This window comes from Scardinius erythrophthalmus (genome assembly GCF_964197995.2).
Source record: "Scardinius erythrophthalmus genome assembly, chromosome: 19".
Classification (NCBI taxonomy): domain Eukaryota; kingdom Metazoa; phylum Chordata; class Actinopteri; order Cypriniformes; family Leuciscidae; genus Scardinius; species Scardinius erythrophthalmus.
In genome coordinates, this window is record NC_138239.1 from 17,675,323 (window position 1) to 17,688,308 (window position 12,986).

At 37.4% G+C, this 12,986-nt stretch overlaps 1 protein-coding gene across 3 annotated transcripts in view; it reads right to left on the reverse strand.

Annotated features, from left to right (window-relative positions):
- Window positions 1-1,524: 1,524 nt before the first annotated feature.
- Window positions 1,525-12,986, reverse strand: part of b3gnt2b (UDP-GlcNAc:betaGal beta-1,3-N-acetylglucosaminyltransferase 2b) — a 28,146-nt gene continuing 16,684 nt past the window's right edge. For all 3 annotated transcript variants that reach the window (XM_081394162.1, XM_081394163.1, XM_081394164.1), the window contains exons 2-3: window positions 10,739-10,869; window positions 1,525-5,280 (exon numbers count right to left, since the gene is read on the reverse strand). In XM_081394162.1, coding sequence (XP_081250288.1) covers window positions 4,069-5,262 — 1,194 coding nt within the window. In that variant the 5' untranslated portion in view covers window positions 5,263-5,280; window positions 10,739-10,869 and the 3' untranslated portion in view covers window positions 1,525-4,068. The remainder of the gene's footprint in view (window positions 5,281-10,738; window positions 10,870-12,986) is intronic.

Genomic DNA, 12,986 nt, shown 5'->3' on the forward strand with positions numbered 1-12,986 from the left:
GTTGCCAGCTAGCATGTCCTGAATAAAAGTGATATAAAAAAAAAACCAACACCACCACCTAATTACTTCTTGTGGCCTGCTTATTCACAACGAGTACAAATAGCGATGCAGATTAACACTAGGCGAATTTCCTATGCAGATATTGACTTAGGACTATATTAGGGGGAAGCACAGGTGAAGCACTGCTGCTTGGGCGCAGAGATATCACGCCCAAGTAGCAGTGCTTCGCCTGTGCTTCCCCCTAATATAGTCCTTAATATATAAGTCAATATCTGCTTAGGAAATCGCCTAGTGTTAATCTGCATCGCTATTTATACTCGTTATGAATACGCAGGCCACAAGAAGTAATTAGGTGTTTTTTTTTTTTTGTTTTATATCACTTTTACTCAGGACATGCTAGCTGGCAACAAAGGATTCCATTCATTATGCTAAGCTAAGCTAGCGCCGACCCTGTCAAACTAAAACAATGCATGCACTGAGACAAAAATGCATTTGCCCACCTATCTAAATGTAGGAAAGAAGGTGAATAAACCCTATTTAAAAAAACGGTGGAGTGTTCCTTTAAGCAACACAACCGTTTTCAACATTGATAATGATGATGTTTTTTTCAGCACCAAATCAACATGTGACCTTCACAGGAATAAATTACATTTTAAAACATATTTGCATTGAAAACCATAATATTCCACAATATTACTGCATATTTCAGTAGATAAATACAAATTTGGTGAGCGTAAGAGACATTCATACACAAATGACCCCAAACTTTTGAACAGTAATGCATATTATTTTTCAATTATGAATATCAATTTAAGTAAAACGCTGAATTGAAAATAATATGCAGGAATTGTCGTTTTTGCTTTAATGGAAGCTGAGAAGGACTCCATAGGTTTTAAAATATAAATTTTAACACAAAATCTTGATGTTGGAAAAAGCATTCAACTCCATGTTATATCTTGATTATCCAGTTACATTTTTTTTGACAGACACCTTCCTTTCCAAGCGACCAACAAGAAAGTGCATGTAACAGCATTTTATATCTCAGCAGGTAATAAATGACACAAATCAAGTAGAGACAAAAGCATGAAGTGTGAATAAGATTTAGTTTAGTTAGGTATGCAAATTCGGTGTTTAGCTGAGCTCTAGACCTCTTGCAGAGCCGCAGATGATTTGTGAGCTCTGCTATAATTAAATGTCAGAGTGTTGGAGGAAGAATTACACTGCACGTTGGAACAAGATAGTTTCACAGAACCGATCATGACAAAGTACCTTAGTAAATCAAAAAGAGGGCGGCATTCAGCATTAAAAAATGTGCCACACAGTGACAAAAAAATATCCACTGTGGCACACTGATGCTAAAAGACACACAAAGCACCAAGATGCCCTCTGCTGGTTTAAAAAACAAATGCTGCAACACACACAAAATAGCGAAGAAAAAAATAAGATCACATTTAATAGCAAAAAAAAAAAAAAAAAAAAAATTAGAAAAGTACTCTGCAAGAAGCACTCAGGAATGGACAGAATGACAGAGGTACAAAACATCCATTTATTCCATTTATTATAAGAGTTAAATCAAAAAAAGGTAGACAGAGACGTGACAAAAACATAAATGTGCATATTCAATTACAAAACACGGCCAGACACAAAATTGCTCAATTATTAACAGGCACATTTTGGTAGGAATGTCTGCATGGTTGACAATGTGTTTTTGGTAAGAGGTGTTGTGAAATACAAACAAATAAAAATAGAAAATGATCAGCATATAAATATATGGCAAAAAAAAAGTAGTTTGAATGTTCTTGAAGGTGATGTGAAGAGAAATACCTGAAAGCCATTGCAGTTTCAGAAATTTCATATAGACATGACTGAATAAATGAACAATTCCAAAATACAAACTGATTTTATCATGATCATACTCCTGAGCCTGTATATACATACCTACATTAAATACACATAAATACACACACACACACAACTAAAGCCACATTTTACCCAACAAACATTCAAATATCTTATTTACATAGACCAAATTATCATTAAGGCATTACCTAAATAAACCAAAAGATCTCCTGGTACACAAACAGCATAAGGCAAGTACAAGTGTTCATTTTGCAATGTTATGCACCGATACAAAAACCAATCAATCATACAACAACAGCCCGTGGAGAACTCACAAGAGTACAGTAAATACCAGTGTATAAAACTTGTATAATCTCCCTCTGTGATCAATAAAATAGTACATACAAGCTTTTTGTACTGTTCATAAACACATGTAAACACTTAATTTGTTTTCTCACCAAACACAAGATCAGGCTGTTAAACGGTGTGCTTGCCTTGCTATCTTAGACAAAATAAAACACGCATCCGCCTGACCCTCGTTCCTCATAGCAGGGTGGACAACTTAATATTAAACAAGACAAATATGACACAAAACTGTGTCTCCTCAGCAAACAACCAGGAGGCAGACTGAAGACGCACAGCCTTAAGTCTGTGATGATTACTTGCCCTATGCCTCTTAAAAAAGAAAATATATTTGAACTACTGGTTGACTGGAAGGCCACATGCATGATTTAAATATTCCATCAAGATGAAAGCAGGTTATGAAAAATGTCCAGTGTTCATGAAAGAAAAAGAGAAAAAGATACATATGCAGACCAGCAGGTGTCACTGTAACACAGTTGGGGGCTGCTGTATCAAATTCAGTACCGTAATTAAGTCATCCAGCTGAGACCATTTCCTGGCCTCTTTATGGGAGGGGAAAATACAACAACAGCATGAACAACAGCAACAGGCTTAATCTGGGGCTGGAAAATTGGCTGCAAAGTTTCATTCATTTAGTCAAGAAGGTAAATTGTGAGATGCCTTGATTTCAAATGTAAGATTAAACCCATTGCCTTTCATATTCTTGTTTTTTTTAAACTTAATTTACAACCAAAATTGTTTGACCAAAACACTGAGCACATCTTGAGAAGACTTCAAATCAGATCGAAGAGGGAAACAAGCTTTTGGTCTGCTTTTTCCAGCAGAGGAGTGAATGATTTTGTTCCTTTAACACATTTCTTTGATGAAATGGCCAGGTCTTCTTAATTTTTTTTGAACAAAAATAAGATTAAGACTAGCAATTGATTGTCTGTTTCTGCATAAGAATCAATCTAGAAGGACGAGAGACAGCAGTCCATTAAAATCAAAAACACATACGTAGAGGTTTGGGTAGGCAACCTATATTCAGTTGAGGTCCGAAACTGTTGTCCCCACAACCAGGGCTCTAAAATGAGCCAACTCTTCATAAATCTAAACACACACAAACACGGTTACATTTTCAAGATGTTTGGGCGCAAAACAGGAAGGCGATTTCTTCATTCGCATTGCTGAGAAATAAAGCGGGAGGTATGGACAGTGAGATTATGTTTGTGACAGCCGCATAAAAGCTTTAAAAAAAGGTTTGTTAAAACTTATGATCTTTGAACATGTCAGTTCACTTTACCATGATACATCTCTCCCATTGAAAAAAACAAAAACACTTAAAATAACTAACAGATATTTGTGCTCAGGTGAGCCGTGTATTGTGTGTTCATGTCCAGACCAGCTGAACTACATTTCCCACAATCCTCAGCACCTATGACCTCACAACCAGAGGGCAGAGTATAAATACTTGTAACATAATTAACAGAATTTGACACAAAGTCAAGCCATTGCAATACTGTATAGGTAGCAATTCAGAGCCACTTTGGAAATTGATAGCACATTTGAAAGAGCTCATCATTGCTCCAGACCATTGACATGAAAAGATGCTAATAAGAAATCATGATAGAACAATGGTAAAACATTAAAGGGATAATTCACCAAATGACAATTCTGTCATCATTTACTCGCTCTCATGTTGTTCCAAACTGTATGACTATTTATTCTGCAGAACTTAAAAGAAGATATTCAGAAAGTTTTTTGGATCCCATTGAATTGGTCCATACAAAGAAAGTCAGTCTAACAGGTTTGGAATGTCATGAAAGTGAGTAAATGATGACAGAATTCTAATCAAAGGGTGGTGAACTGTCCCTTTAAAGCAGCAGTTCAGTGACAGTTCAAGGCTGGGTCATTCAGCCAGGCCCAGATTTTGATCATATATTGAGGACTTCTGGGATGGACCAGCATCAGGCTGTTATAGGCACAGGCATTATTGCGATATTTCTCCTCGATATCAAAGGTCCTGAAGCCTTTGTGCTTCTCAGGCGCGAGACCCAGTTTCCTAAGGCACATGCCTGTGTAGACATCATCAATAGGGTACAGGGGCACCGACCTCGAGACGTTATGAAGTTTCTGGGTCAGCTGTCCCGAGAACAAATAACCGCCCCCGCCTGCATACGCAGGGTACGCTCCAATGAACACGCTCTCCGGGATAAAATACTTGACCTTTTTGTCTCTGTGTGGACCAGCATTAGTGATCACATCCCCTACAAACAGTTCTTTGGCTTTGGCATGAGAAAGACGGCTTAGGAAGTCTATAATGCGGATGGTGTTAACAAAAACATCATCATCCCCCTTGAAGATGTAACTGGCTCCAGGACAGCGGGTGCTCAGCCATTCCAGGAAAAGCACCTCCTTGATGGTGAGGTTGAAGAAGGTGTCCCTAAAGTCCCATTGAAGAATATCTCTATGCATTGAGCTCTCATGGTGGAGCATATTTGAGAGATCAGGGAAATAGTCTTCCATGGCTGCGTTTCCAAGAAGAAAAACCGTAACGACCGTTCTGTTTGCAAGGCGGCCAGCTTTGCCCCACGACTCGCGGATAGCTTGACGTCGATCAAAGTGCGGGACTAAAGATTTAATAGCTAGGAGGAGGAACGGTTGGTCTTTGCATATGTTTGGCTGGTCCACCACGATGGGATAGGACCTGCATCGCATATAAAGCAGGAAGTCCTTGAAGCGATCCGGTAAGGAGTTGAAATCCTTGACTTGGGTGGTCACCCTGAAGTCTGGGTCACAGGAATCAAGACTGACCGTGTCGTTTAGCCAGTCTGGAAGTTTATCACTTGTGAAGTTGAGTTTTTCTAGGTTGGGGTTGTTGATGTAATTCAGCTGTTGCTGCTGGCGATTCCAGTAGGCGTTATTCGGAAGATCTTTTGCCCAAAAACGCTTCAAGGGAACCAGATTCTTATTTTTGTTGCTGTTGGCCTTCCCAGCATTGCGGGAGACCTCCACCACTATGAAGATAAACACCATTGTCATCATCAACATGACCTTCACCTTCCTCCGAGGTCCCTGCATGGTGTCAAATCTCCCCACCTGAACAGCAGAGACAAAAAAAATGACATGGATCAGGACATGTTAAGAACTACTCACAGGGCAACAGACCTAATAATAATAATAATTATTATTAAAAAAAAAAACTCAAATATGGATTACTTCCCATTTGATGCTATCATTGTAGTAATACTGACTGTATTTGTGCCATATATTCTAGCGCTCAAAAGTTTGAAGTCAGTAAATCTTTTTTTTTTACATGAACGCTTTAATTCAAAAGTGACAGTAGAGATGTTTGTTACAAAAGATTTCCATTTCAAATAAATGCTTCTTTTGAACTTTCTATTCAAAGAATCAGAAACAAAATTCATCACAGTTTTCACAAAAATATCATATATAACGATTTTCAACATTAACAATAATAAAAAAAAGTTTCTTGAGCAGCAAATCAGCATATCAGAATAACTTCTGAAGGATCATGTGACACTGAAGACTGGAGTAATGGCTGCATTTAAATTCAGCTTTGCCATCACAGGAATACATTACATTTAAAATATATTCAAATAGAAAACAGTTTTTTTAAATTGTGATAATATTTCACAGTATTTAGGGTTTATTGATCAAATAAAAAGCCTTGACGAGCAGAAGAGACTTCATTTAGATAACAGAGAATTATCAAAAAAAAAAAAGGTTACTGGGCTGGCCCTGTATTTTTTCACTCCCAAACAAAGTTTCCCTTACAATATATTCTACATTATGACTGGACCTCTAAACAATGACCAATAATATTTATTGTGAAATATGTGAATGTTTTGTTGAATCATTTACAATAGAAAAAAAAAAGAAGAATAATAATAGCAAAAAAAAAAAAAACCTTCTGAATATGTATTAATCACAAGCAATGGTTTACTGGTTAATTTAGAAGAATCAGACATAAATACAAAGTTCTGGCATGAAACTCTAGAATGATGCAGGCTAATAGGTCCTTTTACTCACCTGCTCATTATCACAGCGTTATCTATACGGCGCAGCTGATTGGTTCCTACCGTATCAGTAGCCAATGAGCTCGCTGCTCAACCTTTAAATACTTGGGACTTAACCTTTAAATACTTAGCATTTGCCTTAGCAGTGCTGCACGCTTTCAGAAATCCTCTAAAATTCAACATCTAAGATAAGTGCATGGGGTTTTTTACACTATATCACAATGCGTTTTACGTAGTCTGCTTAATCAATCCTTATGAACTAACCATTTCATGAGGTTTAAATCATGTGTCATGTCAACAGTTCAGATTTAATGCTTAGAGTGAATTACTAGCATTAGCAGCTAGAGAATATGCATTTTACTTTTATGCAGCATCAAGCAGGCAATGTAAGGATACAGAGAAAAGCTTTTCTGAACTCTGAAAGGCTATTATTTGAATTCACATATCTAACAGAGCATGTTGTGAAGTTCAGGAAGGATGTGGGATTCACTCACAAATTGTGTTGTTGACATAACCATTGCATGGGACAGATATGAAATGCCAAGTAGTAACGCATTAGCAATGTAACTCAGATAATAGATATAATAGAATATCAGCTCAAATATTTTAGTTCTTCTCCAAATATCATAAAATAATGACTCGTAAATCTAATGTTAGGGGTACATTTCTAATCTTTTGGTGGACACTGCTATACAGCATCTGCATTAAGCACCATCACTAAATTTTGGGAACTCCAGAACCCAGATCAAAAGTGTAGCTACGTTTCACCAGACTCGATGCAATATTTGTGACAAGATGATTGCTGCCAAGACCGGCAACATGACAAATCTGATGAAGCACTCAACAGCGCACAGAATAAATTTGAGAGCAGAAAGTTGATCCGTCTTCGACTGCAGGAAGAACTGGAGCGCGTCACAAATGAACCGAAACTCAGCATACAGGATACATGCCTCACAGATATGAGAAATAGGCCTATAGAAGCTTGAATTCAAAACAAATTAGTTTGATTATGTAATCTAAATAAAAAATGCATTTCTCTATTATAGGTGTGCAAGCTTTGCGTCAAGCTTTATGTATGCTGAGCGTGAGGCTTATATCCCGCCCCACAGTAGCCTATATTTAATTTAATTCAATTCACATTTCTTTGTATAGCATTTTTTTACAATACATATCGTTTCAAAGCAGCTTTACAGAAAATGCATGCGTCTACAATTTAGAGTGATCTGTAATCAGAGAGGTGAGTAAGTAATGCATTTCAATGAAATTTTCATTCAGTTTCATTGTTAAACAATGCATTAAGTTAAGGCAGAAACAACGAGCTCACTGAAGTAAAGAATACATATTGTTAAATGATTAGAATCCATAAAAAAAACTTCAGCACTGGTGCTTTTTATAGGAAATAAAACCAAAAAGTTTTTTTAGTTAATGCAAAGTGGTTAAAACAAATTTCATAAAATTGGTATCAAAAAAGTATCGTTCAGGTACCGGTATCGAAGTCAAGGTATCAGTATCGCAAATTTTTAAACGATACCCAGCCCTATGTCTAGCGGTTAGATCTGCTTTGGGGGAAAACTGCGTAGGCAGATCTAGTCCGCCAAGACCAAGCATATGCCCCATTTCTCATTCTCAAAACTAAAGGGCCAGGCACACATAGCTAGCATACACACGTTCCAAAGGCTCTTCGGAGCAGCAGCACATATGTTTTGGCGGTAGATCTGCTGGTGTTGAGGGATTTTCTGACGTACAGTACACTCGGCTTGTATTGTATTGTCAAATATCATGTCACCTGCTCTGTTGGGGGGTAATTCATGTACTCTATATTGTACAGCAGCGCAGCAGCATGTCTTACTTGCTCACAGCAGTGTGTCGTGTATGTATTGGCAGGAGCAAGTCCCGTACAGCAATAACCTACAGCAGCAGCAGCAATTAAAGCAGCAGCAGCAGATCTATTCTGCCAAGACCAAACATACAACATTGTCATACCCATTACCATGCCAATCACCCCGACAGTTGTCATGACAGAACTGAAAGATAATTAGTGAGGGAGTCTGTTGTGAACTCAACCACAGGTCTGAGTCCAATTCAAACCACCAACTCACAATGAATTGACACTGTTTTGTGAATCTTTTTAACCGACTTTACCATCATGCTTTAACATTAACTGCCATGCACTCTTAAACATATAATTAACTAAAGGCACTTCACAACACAAGATGCTATCTGGGTCAACTGCAAAAAACTGCAAAGTTTCGGTTTCGATTTTTTTACCTGCCTTACCTCTTATGGTTTTCATTTCCTAGGATAGATTCTCTTTCACCAGAACAGTTTAGCTGACAGTTTCGACAAAGTTTCTACTTGCCACAGAAAAGTGACGCAAATAACCACAAAGTTAATTCTGTTAGATGACTACATGCATTGCTTCAGGAGTTTGTTTGCACGTGTGTGTGAATGTCTGCAACTAAATTCTTGAGTACTGCATGCTAACAAGTCTAAATGTCAACCGTAGATGACTTCATAAAACACATAAGTCGAGAAGACAAACTATTAGTAGACACAAAGACATGAGTTACTTTAAGGACTTGACCCTATTTCAAGCTAGGTCGTTTTAAATTTTAGACCTTCAAGCTAAAATTAAACTAAGTGAACCTCTATGTTTAACTCTATATGAGAGTTAACGCACTAGTTTATAAAGAACACTTTATTTGGGATGCCTTGGAGTAACCGTCTTTAGACATAAAAACCCCTTTTAATATTTGAGTTCATTAAACCTGACAATTCACACCTAAAGATAGATTATCAATACTTCATTTATTCTGAACATGCCCTTATCCCATTCACCAGTTGCTTCTCTTTCAACATCTCCTCACTATTTCTCTTGTTTTGTTGCTTTTGTCTCCCAGCAACCCCTTTGCTCTGTTGCACATGGCTTCTCTCATTTATTCCAACTTCACATTCTTCAGTTTAGCTTACATTCCCATTCCCTTTCTCTTCCTGCTCTACCTTAGCCCATTTTCCTTTCAGTCTTCTCTTATTCTTTGTACACCCCACACTGTAACTCTCTAAGGGATACTAGTAAAAGGCCCAGTATTGCCTATGGAACCAGAGCTGCCAACCCTCACGCATTCACCGTGAGACTCACGCAAATTGACACTTTTCACACGCTCTCACGCCACACATCCATTTTCTCACGCACAGAAAAATCACGAAGCAAAGAGGACACGGAGACTGACAGACTAGACAGAGCAGGTTACTTATGATATAAAAAAATTTTCAGCTCTCAGATTCTGTCAATTTTATTACAAAATTCAAACAATAAATACCGTTTTGGTGCTTGTAAATGTGACGTGACAGATCCCTAGCGGCACGTGACCCGATCATCTCTACTAGCTAACAGTAAATAAACACGAATGAACACTGTTGAAAGATACAGTACAACTTACCGAAATGTATATTCCTTATACATAATATCGACCAATCAATCAAACAAAGGGGTCAATAAAACAGCTGGAGAACAATTATGTCACATAACATTTACCTCAGGAAAGCCATTTAATAACCATAATAGGCTATAGCACGTTAGTTGGCTAGAAAAAAAGAGCTATAGAGAGTATTTTGATAAATATGTGTACTATATTACATATTTATTATATTTTTACTTATATCATTAAATAAAGTTGTTATTATTATAAAAAAAACGCATTATTTAATTTGAGTTATTTTCAACCTTAAATAATACTGCCAGCTGATAGGGCTCTCTGTATGTTTACAGCATTAGGTGAGTAGTTTTTTTCTTGAGAAAAATTAACGCCCATCTTGTGTACCTAATATTTATCCAAATGAGTCAATATTACAAATCACAATAATTGAATTGAAATAAAAAAGCATAGCTTACCAGAAATTGTACCATGTAAACATTGTAACATGTTGTCACTAAACCTAATAAAATTCAGTTTAGTTACTAAAATGTTAGTGACAATCACAATACCGTACACTTTTTTTTTTTTTACTCAAAAGTTGGCAGCTATGGGAACAGCGTTGTATCCGAGTGCAGGGGTAGTCTAGTTTTACACGTATGGGATAAAGGACTAAATTTAGAGTGGCCTCAGGGGCCAGCTGGCCTCTGGGATCAGTGGTGATTTAAAGACTACATACCGGTATGTCCCTGTCAGTGACAGAGAGCCATTTATTTTCAACTAAAAACAATATCTGTATGTTTCGACTTAAATGCATAATGTCAATTTCCTTGGTTTCATATTTCTGAAATACGCGTTTCTCATTTTAAATAAATTATGATTAAATACTGTATACAAGAAAACTTAGTGTCAATATAATTAAGTCATTTATGGTCATTAAACTGTATTCTATTATATATATCAACATCAGTCACCTTGCTCTCGAAGTATCAGCAGTGGACAAGTAAAAAACCACTATGAAATCAATTGATTGTACAATTGATACAATCAAAATTATTTTTTATCAAGTGAAATTACTCTAGGCCAAAGTGTGTACATGTTTACCTGTGCACAGGTGAGACGGAGGAGGGTCCAGGTGTACGGTGCTCAGCTGCTAGCAATTGTTTTTAGCCCATCCTGACAAACTGGCAGAGCAAATCACAGAAACAAGGATGATGTGGCGAGGAAATCCGAGTCTGAGGAGAAAGAACAACAGACATGTTTTGCTGCTGCGGCTGTAATAATGGTTACATGGAACATCAGAGCCTGAAACAGCAAGAGTAAACACGGTCTGTTCACACACATGGATTAGTTCAGGCAGTCTGACCTGGGCAAGTATTTGTTGACATTGCTTGAATTGATCAGAAGAGAGAAAAATATCACTTTCTTCTTTGAGTGACTGAAGGTGGGTGTGTTCCTTTTCACTAAAGTACAGCAAGCTACAAGCTAAACAAGTTTTCACAGTCTCTTCTGCTGTGAATAAATTATATTTATTTTTTCACATATTTTTATGGCTTAATCAAACTTGTAGGGTCATTAAAACAAATATCCCCTCCAGACATTACTTTTGTCCATTTCACTGTGCAGGGCTCCAGACTGCGACCAAATGGTCGCATTTTGCGACCAAAATTTGAGAATGTGCGACTGAATTTTACATCCAGTCGCACATGTGCGACCAGTAATTATTATTTTTTTTACGTTAAACGTGGAAGGGGCGCGTCAAAGAATCCGGAATGTGTAGCAGGCCAATGAGTGTGAGAAGAATAGGGAATGGCCACTGTAACTGGCTAATGTGTGGAGGGGGAGGGTCCTAGAGATAAGCGAGCGCGCGTAAGTTAAACGTCTGTGGGAAGGAGACGGAGACAAATATCAATGTCACGGACAGACCTATTTTTTTACAGTCTATGGGACAGACACAGTCGGTCGGATGATGATAAAGGCCTGAACCCACTATTTTCGGGAAGACTGGCTACGAAAATTCAGCTGGTTGAGGTACTGTAAGTAAGGTGACGAACTCCATGAGCTGCGAATGTTGCAGTCGCTACCCCAGAACTGCGGGGAAATAGAAGTTTGCAGGCACTTCGCAGTTTAAACACAAAACGCATCTCAGCCTCAAGCAGAGTATTCCGTGACATGTTATTAAATAAAATGAAAAAAACTGCGCTGCGCTGCGCTACTCATTTCTACTTCATAGACCGTTTAATAGTTCGAACCAATAATAGACAGCGCAGAGCTTCTCTCGCCAGTCGCGGGCCGATCGCGATCACGCGAAACAGTTACATCGTGGAGATCCAGTGAAGAAATCCATTGAGTTCGCGACAGAATTAATAACATTGCTGCGAGATCCAGTGAGAAACATTCAGATTTGACGCAGAATTCTCTGTTATAAACCATATATCAGATCAAACAGCGCTGACATGGAAACCAGGAGAAACATGTGCCATGAACGAACAAGTTATAGAAGGCTTTAGGTCCACAGATCAGCAACATTCATCTTGGATTTAATGTAGTAACACCACTTACTGGGTATATCGTGGTTATAACAGTAGCCTACACATCTTTTTCCAGCACTTCAAAACTATAATATCATATTTAAATGTTATTTTTAATGTGTTGACCAAAACATTTTTTGTTCATCCTTTAAAGATTGTCCCTATTTATAAAACTAAAAGTTTCAAGAAGTAGGAAAACTCACACTTATTTAAAAAAAGAAAAGAAAAAAATATTAAATTACTATTGTAAACATAGCTGCAGAGGACGCTTATTGGCTATTTTCACTCCCTAATATCTATTTTGTCGCTCATTTTGCTTTTGAATTATTAAGACATTATGAATGATAATAATTAAAGTTAACTTTATCTATACACCTCAAATTAAGCTCAGTGCTTTGTCATCCCACAGTGCTACCAAATACTTTCTGTAGAACTTAGTGCCGCTGCCCTCAAATGTTAGTCTGGAGCCCTGTGATCTTAAAATAAAACTGCACCATACTTTCTGTACGTTAAGGCTATTTATTATCAAAGCATTTGTCAGTAATACAGTTATTTTGGGGGAAAATGTGAATAATTGCATTGTAAGATGATTTAAGGTGCGCCCCTAAATTTTCTGCTTGTGCTCCTAAAATTTTAAGTCAGGGGCTACAGCGCTCCTAATAAAAAAAGTTAGTCTGGAGCCCTGCTGTGTGTATGCATGTATTATTTATATATATATATTATATATATATATAAAGGGAAGAACAAAACACTAAACTTGGTTAAGGTATTTATATAACAAAATTATTTGGCAAAAAAGGGCAGCTACAGATTTTATTTTA